Genomic DNA, 17407 nt, shown 5'->3' on the forward strand with positions numbered 1-17407 from the left:
TTGGAACACAGTTCTGATAGCACGGATATGATAGACTGAGACTTCTCTGTGGGAGCCATTTGCTGCGCAGTGTAATTTTAAACAATTATTCCAGTTCTTAAGGTTGAGGATAAAACCTTCTGAATTTGCCCCAGATTCATAGTGATTCTACAGACAGATGGATACAACAACAAATGCTTCACTCTAAATATTACTACTCTTGCTCTGTATGTAGTTTAAATGAATATTTTTGTACTGTACTTTCTTTTCTTCATGATAATAAAAAGTTACATAAACCCAAGACATCATGTCTTAAGTGACTGAATTTTACTGCTGATAATTTTCAATATCTCTAGCAGTTTCAGGTTAACAAATCCTAGAAGGTCCTCAGAGTAGGACTGTGCTAGCTACATCAAAGCTCAACTTTTTGCCACACAACTAAGGGAACTGTGGAGATTGAATAAATACAATACACAGGAAACAAGGTTGTATCATTCTCATAGGTGTTGTGGATTCTTTTTATGTACTTATCTGCTTTGTTTTGCATGCAGCACCTATATCAGTATGTGGCAATATGAGAGCTGGACCCATTTCTGCTCCCATTTAAGTCAATGGCAAAACTCTCATTGATTTGAATGAAAACAGGAGTGGGCCCTGAGGCCATAGCTTTGAACAGGCCATGAATTTCTGTGGTCTGGCCATTCTGTTATCAATATGCAGGGAGCGCAGTTATAAAGGCATTGTTTAATAATAGAGATTTTCCTTGGTGCTTTGTTTCAGCTCTGAGCCTGCAGAATGTGAGGTGGTGCACGATCTCTGAGCAAGAACAGGCCAAGTGTAATGACATGAGGGCAGCCTTCATTGATGCCAACATTCTTCCCAATTTATTGTGTGTCAGTGGCAGCTCGGCCATTAACTGCACCCATATGATCAAGGTGAGTTTGAAGTCATTACATTAGTGTCAATATAGCTTCTTGCTGTGCCTTGTTGGGCCACTTCACCTTGCACGGTCCCTTAGAATATGTACTATTTATGCTACCTGAGCTGTTTGACCTTGTATTTAGCTGTGACACTTAAGAGTACTTGTCCCAGACCTGAAGAAGAGCTCTGTGTAGCTCAAAAGCTTGTCTCGCTCATTAACAGACATTGGTCCACTAAAAGCTATTATCTCACTCACCTGGTTTTTCTTTGTGGGAAAATAAGCAACAGAGGGAAAACTGTTGTTCCAGTCACTAAAGTAAACTGTTCTGCATTGAGTTTCTGGTAAAATCAGGCAGATGAGTATTCTTATACAGGTATTTATACTTTTAAAGATCCCCTGCCTTGGGAGTTAGTTAGTTAGTTAATTAATTAATTAATTTATTTATTATGCATGCAGTAGATAAGACTGTTTGAGGTTTAAAACAAAAGATGGTCCTGTCTTTTCTGTTCATCCAGATACTTTGTGACCTAGTCACTGGGGATATGAACAAGAGCCTTAAATCTTCCCTTTAAAAGAAAGATCCTCTAATTCAGGCAATTGTATAACACCCTCCTTGGAAAGGAGTTGTGGAGGGATAGTGCATAATCATGGGCAAGAGCTTAAAACCACAGGATTGGAAATTAGGAAATGTTTAATTCTGGCATAGACTCCGTCTGTGGCCCTAGACATGTCACTTAACCTCTCTGCCTCGGCATCCTTATTTGTAAAACAGGGATAATTCTAACTACTTACCTCATAGGGTTGCTGTGAGATTTAACTAAAGGGTTGTAATCTTTGTTGCTTCTGTCAGCAGAGCTCATTGTGCACCACATGGACTCCTTGCATCCCTCCATTCTCCCCCCAAGCTCTGTGTGCGTGCTATCTTCCATTCCCCTCCATTTCAGGGACAATGCCATCAAATTGAGTGTAGTGTCTTGCTTCATTTGGCCAATTAATAAATATGTGTAAAGCACTTGGAGCAGAGAAAGTGCTAGAGAAGAGCTAAGTGTTTATTAATACCCTACAGTACATGTTTGACACAAACAGCAAAAAGGCTTGGTAGGCAGCATTAACAGAGGTTAGTCCAAAGGGCTTAGTCATATTGCTCAGCCTCAGTGAAACAGATAATACTTCATTCACATACATTATTTGTGACCTTGGGAAGGAACAGGTCATTTCTGTGCCCCATCTGCAGAAGAGGGATAATTATACTTCCTTATCACATAGTGAGTTTTAATTAATACATGCTTATAAAAAATTGTGATACCCTCAGATGCAAGCTGCTAAATAAATGGAAAATATTAATACTCAATTAAATCTTGAAGCTTACTCAAATTTTACTAAAGCCATACTCAAATTCCTGGGGCTGACTAAAATTGAAACAAGAACCTTGAGATCTGATCTTATAAAAATAGAAGACACTTTACCCAGCAATAAAATGCAGCTGCTTCTTTGATGCAAGGGGAAAAGAATTCAAGATTTAAATCATGTGCTGAATGTAATAATCCAAGTGGATCCCCATCAGCACATGCCCAGGTAGAAGATTCTGTCATGGAATTTCTAAGAGATTTTGTTGCAGACGGATAAACACAAACCACACTGGTCCAGCAATTCCTTTACACTTCCAGCACAAAGGCTACAACAACCATGATCCTTCTCAGCTTGGTACGAGACTGAGAGTATCAGGTTCTGTGTTGCTATGCAGAAAACCTCTTCATGGCATTCATTATTTCCACTTATCTGGAGCAACAATGAACCAGAGTAATGGCAGAGCTGTGACACTGTAGTATCTGATAGAGAAGAGATTTAGGAAGCAGACTACCCCAAGTTTATACACTGAGATGTAAAGTTTCCACAAATTAAACTCAGCAGGTCTAATTCTCTCGAGGTGGGATTCACAAGGGGGATTTATGCATCTAACTGTCATGTGACAGGGTCAGCCACCTCCCAAGCACCCCCTTGGGGTCCAGCGGTGCCTCTGCCGCACTGTGCCTCAGTTTCTCTGACTCCTTAATAAACTCCACATGTATGGGCCAGTGCTGGAGATGTGGGTTGGCCCTCCAGCCAAGTCACAAACCAACTAAAAAGTCCCAACAAACGAAAAGTTCTTCCATGTTTCATGGGCTTTTCTTTAGTCTGCCTTCTGGGCCCTGTTCTCCTCATCTGTCTGGGCTGCCTTTAAGTCTTTTCCCCTTTCCAGTATAGAGCACTCAGTCCCTATGATCGTTCCCCTTGAGTACCATTCTCCTGCAGACCCTGTAGGTGACTAAATTAGCTAGGTACCTGAGCTGCCTAAATCCTGCACTGCAAGGCAGTTTAACACCTAATCCATGCCTAAACCCTGGCAGGATTCACAATCTGATAGACATGCTCAGAGCACAACTAAACCAACACAGAACAGCTAGGAGACCAAGTTTCCCTCCTGCTTATTTGGTCAACTTAGACTCCTGCAGTGAGTTAACACAAATAGATGGCTTTTTGATACAAGGAAACTTAGCAGAGTTATGCCTCAGGCACAACTCTCTCCTTAAGACTTCCCCCCCCCCATGTGCTAATGATCTAGTAAACATTTGCTCATTGCTGTGCTATATATAGGACTGCATGTGATCTGTGAGCCTGCAGGTCTACTAAACTTTGCTCTCTGAGGAGGGAAGGTGGGGGTTAGTGTTGTGGGCAAGGGTTGGGGATAGAGGTCTGCTTTTTTTATAGTGCCACGTTACTTGGACTTAGTTCCACCAACATGCTTCATGCTAAGGTTAAAGTACAGCGTAATTTCCATCAATAGCCTAAGCCATTTAAAAAGCATTTGCTAAATCTTCCATCCTTTGTTCCTAACTAATATTTAACTAAAACAGAATCACCATTGAGAGTGGACAGCTAGATACTGTGATAGGAACTTTACAAATACCATGGGACAGACAGACAGTGTCTCTCTGAAAACGGTGAAAAGTAGTGCCTTGCTAATACATTTATCAAAACTCTGATGTGAAATACTTTCATGGGTGTTTTTCCCTAGATGTCTCCCACAAAAATATCTCTGGCATCAACAATACATAAGGCATTACTGCAATCAGCATTTATTATGTGGACGTAATCTGGCTCAGAACAGAAATTAGGGCTGATAAAAAGTTTCAGAATACAGCAAATAAAAATATCCTTGGATGAGCTTCCTGGAGGTACAGCATATACATAAACATCTCAGCTGATAATGGCCAAACTGTAGAGTGAATAAAAATGTAGAAACAAGTGCAAGTTGTGGGTTCAGTCCCAGAAATCAGGGCTCTTGAAACAACTGCATATAGGACACTGATAGAATTTAAAGTATCTCTACTCCAGGGTCAGGCCAAACATAATCTACCATAACAGAACCTCTTGTTTCTCCTACTTCATCTTAGGTCACAAGTACTATAGACATTAACCAAACTTGCCTGAGATATAAAATAGACTAATCACTAGGGACATTGGCCCTATAACTATCAGACAGAGTATGTATATTCTTAGCTGGTTGATAACATAATTTCCTTGACATACACAGTGATTAGTCTATCCATTGGTGCTTAGCCCCAAACTAGGGTTTCCAGGTGTCCAGTTTTCAACCAAACACCCAGTCAAAAAGGGACCCTCCCCAGCCCAGTGAAAATGAGCATGTGAGTGAGAGTAGGGGAGAGCAAGTGATGGAGGGAAGGAGTGGGACAGGGCCTTGGAGAAGGGGCGGGGCAAGAGTGTTTGATTTTGTTCAGTCATTAAATTGGCAACCCTACCCCAAATCCATAGCAGAAAACCTCCCTTTCTAAATGAAGCATATGTCCTGGTATTTTTCTGGGCAGTGCCAGTTTGTCATATGCAGTCCTAATGGGCCAAGATCTTCTTTGGGGCAGCTACAACATCTAAATAAATTGTGTTGTTTATAAGGAACAAACAGTCTAATGGAATGAATGTTCAGTATGATAAACATCTGGAGTGAAGAGAAAAATCAAATGAGTGCAGACACTCTCAGAGCTGTTGTTTTGTTTGAGATGAATATGAGTAGCATTTGTTCCAAGTTTCATGATGAACTCATTCAGATACAAAGTTACTAGGGGAAAAAAAAACCCTCCTCTCCAAGACCTATACCCAGGTCTCTGCTGACTTTTTTTTACATTTTATACCAGCATACATTTTAAAAAAAAAAGCACACTTGTCTTTGGTATCAGTATTTTTGATTCCTAAAAAATGTTGCCACAAAAGAGTCTCAGCTTGTGAACTTAAAAATATGGTCCCTTATCGTTATCCCTACCTTCCAGTTTGAGAGGATTACCTAGAGGTGAATGGAAAGCTAAAAGTGGGCCCAACTGATCAAAAATGGTGGAGCCACAAACTCACCCACAGATCCTTAGAGGCGGGAGGCACACCGGCAAAATGCAGGGTCTTCTCTGAAAATGAGGCGTTCATAAACCACTGGGATCGCCACAGTCCTGTGCTATTCAGCAGCAGTAGGAACAACCTCACCACTGTTTTTAAACTAAAGACCCAAATCTGACTATACAAATTTTTGGTGACATATATTCTCTGTCAGTTTATTAATAATCTGATTGCCATAGAAGACTACGAAAGAGAACCCTGGCAGCCAGAAATTAATATCTACTATGTATGTAAAGGGTTTATTGAATTTATGAAGTCTCTGCCCTCAGATGGTGAAAGGATGTTAATAACTGTGATGAAATATAAATTCTGACTGTTTTTACACAGAACAATTTGGCAGATGCGGTGACATTGGATGGTGGCACCATTTATCAAGCTGGAAAGGAACATAATCTGAAACCTGTGGTTGGAGAAGTATATGATCAAGGTATATATACACAAAAGAATTACTAATGTTTACTGTGTAATCTCTGGGGTGAGGACTCTGTCTTCCTACCTGTTTATGCAGTGCCCAGAATATTTTGAGTGCTGCAGCAATGTAAATAATGATAATAAATTAAGGAAGGTTACAATGTGATCATATCTAAGGGAAAGGAAACCTTGTCCTTTCATCAAAGCAGAAACTGTATTTTTTCATAAAATGACCCATCACCTCATTCTGAAGCCAGAGAGGAAAGGAAAATGCCCAGATATAGGATCCAGAGATGATAGAGCCTTTTCTCCTTTCAAGAGACCATTCTGACCAGTTACACAGAAAATTTCAGTTTATTCCTGAGAATTGGGTGAAATGTGTGGGGAGGAGGGCTGAGTTTTTTGTTTTTAGTCATTTTAGTTAATACATTATTTATTTGTCACATAACTAAATACAGTGTACTCAGGTTTATCCAAAACCCTATTATCCTTCCGAGTGAGTGAGTGAGTGGGGCCAGGACAGCAGAGGGCTCCATGAGCTGCTGCAGGACTGGGACATCCAATTTCTGCAGGTGCAAGGTGCAGGGAAGGCTGCAGTCCTGGCAGGGCAGAAGAGAGTCCTGGCCGGGGGGGGAGGGAGGGGTGTCTCTGACCTGCCCTGCCAGGACTGTAGCTTGCCCCACACACCCTGTGCCTGCAGGGATCCAGTCACCTCTCAGTTATTCAAACTCCCAGTTATCTGAATGAAATCTGTCTCCCCCATGCTATTTGGATAATTGGGAGTATGCTGTATATGGAGACAAATTCTACAGTTATGCCTCTGTAAAGCTGGTGTAGTCCACTGAATGTTTGGGGAAGCTGGAGAAACTGCATTGAATGTTGATGAAGTCAATGGAATTAGTTCAGATTTATGCTACTGTAACTGAGAGGTGGATTCTCCCAGCAACCACAGGCCAGTTACGAATGGGTATTCCAGCCCACACAATGATGAGATTGTGTCTGGCTCAAGTTTAGATGGACAATAAGGGGGAGGTGAATACTTTTTTCATAAACTAGACACAATTTCAGTCCTGGCTTTAGTGGAACACAGGGGGTGTGCTCTCTAATACCTGCAGGAGCACAAATCACTCAGAGGGAGTAGGCAGGGAGGAAAGATGCAGGCTGAGGGGCTAGCCAGGTGCACATCATCAAGAACATGCTGCAATGTGCACACTCCCCATGAAGTACAATGAGTCCCAGAGCTGCTGATCCTCCTCTATATTGCCTTGTGGCATCCCTGAACCATTGCTTAATTACACAGACAGCCCCAAAACATGAGTGTGGATATTTTAGGACACAATATCTAAGGTAAAAATAGTTCAGGACCACTGGGAGTTTCTAAAAGAGACAACAGTAAAAGCACAACAGAACATAAGAAAAGCCATACTGGGTCAGACCAATGGTTCAAATAGTCCAGTATCTTGTCTTCAGATAGTGGCTGGTGCCAGATGCTTTAGAGGGAATGAACAGAACAGAACAAATATCAAGTGATTTATCCCCTGTCATCCACTACCAGCTTCTGACAATCAGAGGATTAGGAACACTGACCATCTTGGCTAAAAGGCATTGATGAACCTGTCATCCATGAACTTACCTAGTTCCTTTTTGGCCTTTACAACATCCCCCAGCAAAGAGTTCCACAGGTTGACTGTGTGTTGTATGAAGTACTTCCTTTTGTTTGTTTTAAGCCTGCTGCCTATTAATTTCATTGAGTGACTTCTGGTTCTTCTGTTATGTGAAGGAATAAATAACACTCCCTTATTCACTTTTCTCACACCAGTCACAATTTTATAGATCTCTATCATATCCCCTCCTAGCTGTCTCTTTTCCAAGAAGAAAAGTCCCAGTCTTTTTAATCTCTCCTCATACAGAATATGTTCCAAACGCTTAGTCATTTTTGTTGCCTTTCTCTGTACGTTTTCCATTTCTAATATATCTTTTTTGAGATGGAGTGACCAGTATGCAGTATTCAAGCAAACTAGCCTAATGTGGAGGAAAGATTTAAAAAAAATATGGCTGAATCAGGAGCTCTATAAGAACCTGAAAATCCAAAAGTAATTGTACAAAACATAGAAGGAAGGACAAATTGCTAGGATGAATATAAAATAATAACACAAACATGTAGAGATAAAATCAGAAAGGCTAAGGCACAAAATGAATTACACCCAGCAGGGGACATAAAAGGCAATAAGAAGGGATTCTATAAATACATTAAAAGTAAAAGAAGGATGGAGGAAATTGCAAGTTCATTACTTAACAGATAAGCAGAGCAAATAATTGATGCTGCAGAGAAGGCTGAAGTGTTTAATACCTATTTTGCATCAGTCTTCACTAAGAGCTTGTCCACACAGAATTAGAGCATGGCAGCCAGGTTATAAATGTCCAGTGCACTAGCTTGCCATGCATTGTTGCCATGTGGACCCTGCTACCACACACTAAAAGTTCCATGATGTTCTTTGACTAGTGGCAGCTGTATTTGCACAAGCAGCAAAGAATCCTGTGGCACCTTATAGACTAACAGATGTTTTGCAGCATGAGCTTTTGTGGGTGAATACCCACTTCGTCGGATGCACCGACGAAGTGGGTATTCACCCACGAAAGCTCATGCTCCAAAACGTCTGTTAGTCTATAAGGTGCCACAGGATTCTTTGCTGCTTTTACAGATCCAGACTAACATGGCTACCCCTCTGATACTGTATTTGCAGTGTCAGCACAGCAAGTCAGTGCATCATGACAGGGCAATGCACTGTAGATTTACACCTCTGCTTGCTGCACCCTAAGTTTTTGTATAGATGAGTCCTAAAAAGGTTAATTGTGACCAGATGCTTAATACTATTAGCAATAAGGTGGGGAGGGGGCATGGATCACAGGCTAGTAGTATATCAGTGTCAGAACTGATAATCGAACTTAGGTCTCCTGACTCTGAGGCCAGTTCTCAAGCCAACTGACCATGCTGCCCCCCTGAATAGTAACTAAACAATTTTTTTAAAATCACATTTAAAAATACAGTTGTTCTTGAAAAATGACCCAGGGCTAGAAAGTAAGTCTTACTATGTGAGGCTTAAGGAGCTCAACTTACTCAGCTTATTGAATAGAAGGTTGAGAGGTCACTTGATCATTGTGTATAAATCTGACACATGGGAAAAAGACCTGAGAGTGGGGAGCCTTTCATCCTCACTGAGAATGGCATAACGAGAACCAATGGTTGGAAGCTGATAGCTAAATTCAGCCTTGAAATAAGATGCAATTTCCTAGCTGTGAGGATAATTAAATATTGGAACAGCTTACCAAGGAAAGTGGTGGACTCATCATCACGTGGAGTCTTTAATATAAGATTAGATCTGTTTTTAAAATATAGGCTTTCTTCCAGCTTCTGGAGAAATTTTGTAGTTTGTGTGTGTGGGAGGGCAGGGGTAAGACCCTTTCTGACCTTGGATTTATTGTGAATCTGAGTCCCCATGTTCATTTCTTTAGTTCATGAGTCATGGAGAGAACAGAATTGTCTGTTTGCATTGCCCGCAATGTGTTTCTAGCACTTGCAGCTCTGCACTGAATTAATTATTATAATCAAAACTCATGCTTCAAGGCTTCTGCCAGTTGCCTGCAGGAATCAGAAAGGAATCCCCCTCCTCCCATGCACAATCAGTCAGTTGTATTCTGGGTTGTTTTTTTCCCCCCTTTCTCCACACCTTCCTTTGAAGCATCAGAGATTGGCTACAGTTGGAGATGGGACACCAGACAGTGTGGACTGGTGTGCTGAGGTGGTATAGAGAATCCTCTTTCATGATGCCTGGCAACCGTGTCTTGCTCGTGTGCTCAGGATCATGCTGATTGCCAGATTTGGGATTGGGAAGGAATCTTCCACCATGTCAGGTTGCCTGGGAACTTGGATTTTTTTTACCTTCTTACGTAGGGTGGGGCACGGTTCGCCTGTTGGGATCATTTGGGTATATCTCACTTAATCAATTTCCTGCCATTTCAGGAGCCTTGGGCATTGGTGACACTTTGGTCTTTCCCAGTCTGTCCATGTGGCACATAGTTTACCTCTCCTGAGGACTGAAATGCTTTAGTTTAACTAATGTCTCTGGGCTTAATATAGCAATAGCTGGTTGAAAAATTATGGTCTTTGATATACATGAGATCAGCATAGATGATCTAATGGTCCTTTCTGGCCTTAAACACTATAAAATTATAAGAGGCTGAAAAAGAGTCAAATGCTTGTTCATCCTGGGAAGCAGTGACTCTGAAAAAGACTTGAGGGGGTCACACTGAATAATAAGCTGAACATGAACTCCCAGTGCGATGCTGGGACCAAAAGGGCTATGTGATGTCTGAACAGGGCAACATGGAGGAGAAGTAGGGAAGTTATATTACCTCTCTATTTGGCACTGATGCCCCCAACTACTAAAATACTGTGGCCAGGTCTGGTGCAAACCCTTCAAAAAGGATATTGAAAAATTGGAGGGATTCAGAGAAGAGCCATAAGAATGATTATTAGATTGGAACATATCTTATAGTTAGAAAGTCCAGGAGCTTAATTTATTTATCTTATCAAAGAGAAAGTTGAGGGGTGATTTGATCACAGTCTACTAGCACCTATCTGCAAACAGAACTTTATCAATCTAGCAGACAAAATTATAACAAGTTCCAAGTCTAGAAATTGAAGCTAGACAAATTCAAACAAGAAATAAGATACAAAATTTTAACAGGCAGGGCAATTAACCATCTGAACAATTCACTAAAGGTTGTGTTGGATTGTCCATCACTGGCATTTTTAAAATCAAGATTGGATGCTTTTCTGAAAGATATGCTGTAGTTCAACCACAGCTATTGGTTCTGAAGCGGGAATTAATTCAGGGAAGTCCTATGGCCTGTATTATCCAGACAGTTATAGGAAATGATCAATGGTCTTAAAGTCTGTTAATCTATTTGCCCCCTCTTCTCCCCACTTCTCCATGGTACCTGGATGTTGTCAAAGAGCTTTTTACCAATTCCATTAAAAATCTCTCTTTCCTCAAGTTAGTCTCTTCTATGTCTGGCTCCCCATCCTCACAACATGATTTGTTATATGCAGAGATGGATTAAGATTCTTTTTTAGTGGGACTAAGATAAGTACAGACTGTAAAATCCAACTTTCTGTCCCTATTTCACTGAGAGGGAACTCAGACATAGGCTTTGTCTACATTAGCATTTTCCTTCAATTCTGCCATCATCATGGATGCAGCCATCCAAGTGATAACATGAAGGGAGTACTAGTGTAGGTAGTCCACCGGCATTTTAACCTCCATTTATTCTTACATACCTAAAAGCAGCTCTTTAATTATGCTGGTTAAATGGTAGCTAATTGGTGTACACTAGTGCTCCCACCATTGCCATCAGTAGCACTGGTGGAACTGCTAGTGCAGCTGGGTGTTGGGAGAGAAATGTGAAGAAAATTGTAGACAAGCCATAGGTGACATCCTGAAGTCCTCAGAGAGTAAGTTAATGGCACTTGTGCAGTTAGCATTCAGGAGTTTTCCAGATAAAGACTCACAAGCAGGTAAATTTCAAATTAGAAATTAGGCACAAAGTTTTAACGGTGAGGGTGATTAACCAAACTACAAAGGGAAGTGGTGGATTCTCCTTGATGTCTTCAGATCAAGACTGGATGGTTTTTCTTAACCTTCAGTCAAATGCAAGTTATCTTTAGTCAAACACAAATTATTTGGCTCAATATAAAGGTAACTGTATGAAATTTAATGGCCAGTGATACACAGGAGTTGAATTAGAGGATCTAATGGTCCCTTGTGGTGTTAAGCTTTATGAATTTGTGAATCACATCAACCATAAACTGGTGAAAATTATGTTTGCCCCTTCATACTCTTGGTGCTAATGGGCCCTGATGCTACAAAATAAAAATTAATAAATTAGAAGGTATTTATGGAGCATTTCTTTTACAAATTAAAGTCTAAATATTTCAGCTAAATATGGCTTTATTTACAAAAACATTTACACAAGGAAGAAACAACAGGCGGAATTTATTACTGAGGTCAGTGGCATCATACCAGGGATGCGAGCTTTGTGCCCTTTGAATATGTATGTGGAAGATTATGAAAAGGTGTCAGGTCAATGTCTCTTATCGTAATACTGCTTCTATATTAGTTTCATTTTGATCCCTTTTTGTTCCTATGCAGAAATTGGCACATCATACTATGCAGTGGCTGTTGTCAGAAAAAATTCCTTCATTAGTATCAACAGTCTGAAGGGCGTAAAGTCATGCCACACAGGCATCAACAGAACAGTTGGCTGGAATGTTCCTGTTGGCTACCTCATTGATAGTGGTCGCATGCCAGTGATGGGATGCAATGTTCCAAAAGGTAATGGCTGCTGGGATGTAACCTGCTTTCCAGAGAGGCCCTGTCACTGAACATTGGCATGAATATGTGCTCCCTGGATAGCGGAAGCACTCCCAGGGACAAGAACCTTGGCTTCTAGCTGATTTTTTCACCTTGTTTTGTTGCTCATTCTAACTGAGATTTGACCTGAAGCCGCTCAGATCAGAATTCAGCCCAGTGTATTTATGTATAAACTGTTTTTAAAAGCCAACAAAAGCTGTTATCGCTTTTTTAATGTATAGAGATGTATAATTAAGGTTTGTTAAAATGTGTTTTTGCCATTTTTGGTTTTGGTTTTAGTTGCTAAAATATTGTTACCTTAATTTTACTTGTAGCTGTTAGTGAATATTTCAGTGCAAGCTGTGTTCCTGGAGCCAATAATGTAAATTACCCAAAATCCCTCTGTCAGCTCTGTAAAGGGGATGCAGCTGGGCAGGACAAATGTGAAAGAAATTCAAAAGAGCAGTATTATGACTACAGCGGGGCTTTCAGGTAAAGTCTTAGTGTTTAATGTTTAACATTTGTCTATATGTGCTATGCCCACTGGCAAGATATCTGAGCCCCAATGGACTTTCAGCAGAATTCCAGAGAGCCAATGAATAATGCTAGTAGAAAATCTGTTAAAACATAAAACTAAGGTGAATTTATAATTTGAGGTAATCTTAAAATAATTTCTCTATAATTTCACTTCAGTGGTTCCCAAACTTTTCAGCATCACGCCCCCTTTTTAATTTTCAAGAAACCCTCATGTCCCCACCTGTTCTTTACCATTATCCAACCTCCCCTGCTCCTTGTCCCGTGACCGCTCCCTCCCGGGACCCCCCCCCATCCAACGCCCCCACTCCCTGTCTCCTGACCGCCCCCCCCCCAAACCTCTGGCCCATCCAACTGCTCCCTTCCCCTGACTGCCCCTGAGACCTCCTGCTCCTTATCTAACCCCCTCTCCCCCCACTCCCTGCCCCCTTACTAGGCTGCTCAGAGCAGCAGGGCTGGCTTATTGGAAAGCCTGGGAGGTGGACAAGCACAAGCTGCACTGCCCGTGCAGCGGTGTGTTGCTGTGGGGGAGGGGGGGGACAGAAGGGGAGGGGCTGAGGGCTGGCTAGCCTCCCCGGCCAGGAGCTCAAGGGCTGGGCAGCCTCACACTCCCTTTGGAATTTCTTCATGGCCCCCCAGTTTGGGAACCAATGCACTAATACTCAGGCCAAAGGCATATCTGTTCTTTTATAAAAACTCTAGGTGTCATTACTTGTTTTGTGCATGGAAATCCCATTGAAGTTGTTTTTGTCTTCATCAATATTCACCTCTTCGGAAAACAAATCTTGATTTTAACCTGATCACAGATGCATAAGTGCTGAACATGCTTGGATTTGCTGCAATCTTATCAAGAGCTGATGAGCCCTGACAGTTTTCACACCTGAACGTTTGGCTTAGCCAGCTATTTGGTAAATCTGAAGCTTTCCATTTCAAGTACAATTAGTTCCCTTATCTCTTATTGTGCTCCCCTCCTCCTCCACTTTGCCAATGCCAACCTCAATACCTCTTTTCTCTACTTCTTTCACTCCTCTGTGCCTTATTCTCTTCCCTGCATGTGTGTGTCAAAACCTCCCAATTCCCAGGGCCTGGACCAGGCTCCCACAGATGTCACAAATTAAAAAAATCTGTATAATTTTATTTTAAACAGTGACTCTTCATTCCAGATTTTCCAGTGAGTCTTGTGTCTGTCTCAGACTGTAGATTTTTCAGGGCAGGGAATCATCTGATATTTGTGTCTTGTATCACACCAAGCATTGTCAGCACCTGCCCTACTAGCCATTAGCCTCTGCCTTGATCCTTAGACACAGCATAAAGATAGCAAATAGTTCAGCATCTTTCTACTGGTGCTCTTTGGGTACATTGCACTGCACAAGCCTACTGTTGTCACTGAGCAGTATTCCATACTTACGATTAATAGTGTATAAATATAGTCTGATTTATGGTAGGTGTTTGGCTGAAGGAGCTGGAGATGTCGCCTTTGTGAAGCACAGCACAGTGTCTGAAAACACAGATGGTGAGTAATGTAAGGGTTCATCTCTCACTTGAAAGTCCAGCTGTATTCTCTAAAGCGTTGCAAATCTGGTGACCCCAACCATAAGAGCAATGTCATATGTTCAGAATTTATTCTGATGCAAGGAATAAGCAAATATGCAATAAAGCCAGAACACCATGTGAACACAAGGGAAAGAGGAATGTCCCCCAGGTCAGACATTTTCAAATCAACTGGCAATTTCAGCAAAAAGTAAAGTGGGATCTTTAATTGCACTCTGGAAGCAGAGATTGACCTGAACCAAAATCCTGGATCCAAACAGTCTTGGACTTTGGGATATTTTAAAAGTTGAATACAAATAATTGTGGCTTAGGCTCCTCTCTCAGAAATCTCAGCAAAAACAGGCAGAAGGGAGCTTAATTTGTGGCGCCACTAATCAATGCAACGACCCCTTATACTCATGGCACCCCTATACCCATGGCACTGTGAGTATATACCACTTAGATATCAAGGTCCCACTTTTTAAGTCCAGTGGAGCTCCATTTAGTGCAGGACACCAGGATGGGTGTAAAAGTTTGTTCTGGGCCACCCTTGTGGCCCCTGGATTTTAGGACCATCTCAGCACTGCTGTGGTCCCCAGCATAATTCAGAGCTGCCTGCACACTGTTTAATTTATGTTCAGCTGCCTACAGTCTCATAGGGTTATATCTGAAGCCAAAGGAATAGCTTCAACCATATTATATTTCCTCCAACCATGCACTGGGGAATACTCTGGTGGTTCTTCACCTCTTAGATAGTACCCTTAGATGGGAGAAATTCTCGAGTAGCTTGTTAAGCCACTTTTATCCTGCTTTATGCAGCTGTAGGGAAAATCAGGCAGAATGTAATGGAGAATTGCTGCTCATGTGATTAGGTACCTTAGAAATAGTGTGGCTGGATGGGTAGAGCAGAGTCTGAGGGAGACAGATGCATCAGCAGCTCTGTATCCATCGGTGTGATTTTGAAAGCTGTTTCATAACTGTGTTCTATTTGATTTCAGGCCAGACTCCTTCCTCATGGGCCCAAGAGCTTCACTCCAGGGACTTCCAGCTTCTCTGCCGCGATGGCAGCACAGCTGAGGTTACAGAATGGAGGAAATGCCACCTGGCCCGAGTCCCAGCTCACGCTGTTGTCGTCAGACCTGACACTGATGGGTCACTCATCTTCCAGATGCTTAAGCAGGGACAGGTGGATTACGTTTTTTGGTGTCTGTTGTACGGATTTTTTAGTTGCCCCATCATCCACCTGGTTTGATCCTGTGGGATGCTGAGCACCTTCAGCTCAGTGAGAATTAAATGGGAGTGGAGGGCACTCAGCAGCTGAGAAGATCAGGCCTAGAGATGGATTTCAGCCACAAAATGTGGCTTGTGGTCTCACACCACTTTCTTTGCCCCCAAATACTAAGAAACACTAAACAAGGCTTGAACTTCTTGAGGGGCAATTGTTTATGCCTTGTGAAGGTACAAGTGAGATAGTGCCCTCAATGCCAAGGTTTCCAACTAGACTTTACTTTCACCCCAGACTTAAACATAACTTAGGCTATGGCCTGGTGTACACCTACAACTTTGTGCATCCTAGCAACTCACTCAGGGCTGTGACAAATGTTGCACCCTGAGCACTGTAGTTAGGTCGACCTAACCGCTGGTGTAGACGCGACTAGATTGATGGAAAGATTCTTCCATCAACCGGGCTACTGCTTCTCAGAGAGATGGATTACCTACATTAGTGGAAAAACCTCTTCCATTGATGTAGGAACCATCTACACTGTGACAGTACAGTAGCAGCCCTGTAGCTGTGCTGCAGTAGTGTAGACATAACCTATGTCTATAGTACAAAGATTATACCAGCATAGCCATGTTGGCGTACCTATGCAGGCATAACCCCATAGTGTAGATGCAGCCTATGCCAACAAAAGATATTTTCCCATCAGTGTAAAAATACCACCTCCCTGAACAACAGTAGCTGTATCACTGGAAGCATGGCCAATCAACATAGCTGCATCTCCACTCGGTTTCGGTCAGTAGAGCTATGTCAGTCAGGAGTGTGGTTTTTTTAACACACCTCACTGAGGGAGCCATGTCAACCTAACTTTTTAAGTGTAGACCAAGCTTTAGACAAAGGTGTGTTTGCCTTATAGACACTTTCTCTTTCCTTAATGTTACAGCAAAGATTTCAGATGTTTGACTCTGCGGCTTACAATGCAAAGAATCTTCTCTTCAAAGACACCACCACAGAACTGGTTCCAATCACAAATCAGAACTACCAGGCTTGGCTGGGTGATGAATATATGCATGCCATGCAAGGCTTGAGCTGCGATCCCACCAGTAAGTTGAGCCTTTGGATTTGCCTCTGTAATCACAAGTAGAGGTGCTCTTGCAAGAGACCGCCTTTGTTTTGTTTGAATTCATATTTGCATCCTGACCTTCTGGAGAATCCTTGAAGCACAAAGACCGAAACATCACACTGGAGTGGGAAAGGAGACCACTCTGAATTTGAGACCATGAAACATGGCTTCAAGGCTTTACCTACCGTGGTATAGGAGCAGCAGGGGTATCTATGCTGAGCGAACTGATCAGGCTGTGGCTTCTCTTCCACAGGGTGGACATAGAAAGCAGAATGCTCATCATTGATCTCAGTACAAAGACCCAAAGGCAGACCAAAGAGACAGGATTCTTGAATTTTAGACTGATGCTCCCTTTAATTGTAATCTGTCTCTGGCCCTGAGGCAGAATGCACACAATACTTGCAACTGGGGCACCACAAGTGTGCAGATTTGTATTGTGTTAACTATATCAGTAGTTCCCAAATCCTGAAATGTACATTGACTGGTGATGAGATCTCATGGTTTCTTTCCTATTCTATCTTGATTCTTGCAGCATGCCCCTTTCGGTGGTACCTGAGCACCTGGTACTATTGTCTTCTTTCCCCACATTAATGATTGTAGCCTCTGCGTTAAACCACAAATGCCTATTAAAAACCCCCAGACTGCAGTTGGAGCTAGCAGAGCTTTATTGCAAACTGCATGAAAAGTAGACTCATCTTGCCCATATGAGTGGGAGGGGTTTTAGTCTGGTAAATTCGTACTGTTGCCTGAAAAGGCTCCCTCATTTACAGCTTCTCCTCCTTTTCTTTTTCCTGGACCACTTACGGTTTGTTTTGATATGCTGAGTGCCCACATTT

At 42.0% G+C, this 17407-nt stretch overlaps 1 protein-coding gene across 1 annotated transcript in view; it reads left to right on the forward strand.

Annotated features, from left to right (window-relative positions):
- MELTF (melanotransferrin) overlaps nt 1-17407 on the forward strand; it is a 68936-nt gene that overhangs the window by 15995 nt on the left and 35534 nt on the right. The window contains exons 3-9 of the mRNA XM_050963913.1: nt 760-914; nt 5669-5768; nt 11965-12147; nt 12501-12657; nt 14145-14212; nt 15228-15441; nt 16397-16551. Coding sequence (XP_050819870.1) covers nt 760-914; nt 5669-5768; nt 11965-12147; nt 12501-12657; nt 14145-14212; nt 15228-15441; nt 16397-16551 — 1032 coding nt within the window. The remainder of the gene's footprint in view (nt 1-759; nt 915-5668; nt 5769-11964; nt 12148-12500; nt 12658-14144; nt 14213-15227; nt 15442-16396; nt 16552-17407) is intronic.

This window comes from Gopherus flavomarginatus, chromosome 8, assembly GCF_025201925.1.
Source record: "Gopherus flavomarginatus isolate rGopFla2 chromosome 8, rGopFla2.mat.asm, whole genome shotgun sequence".
In the NCBI taxonomy this organism is placed as follows: Eukaryota; Metazoa; Chordata; order Testudines; family Testudinidae; genus Gopherus; species Gopherus flavomarginatus.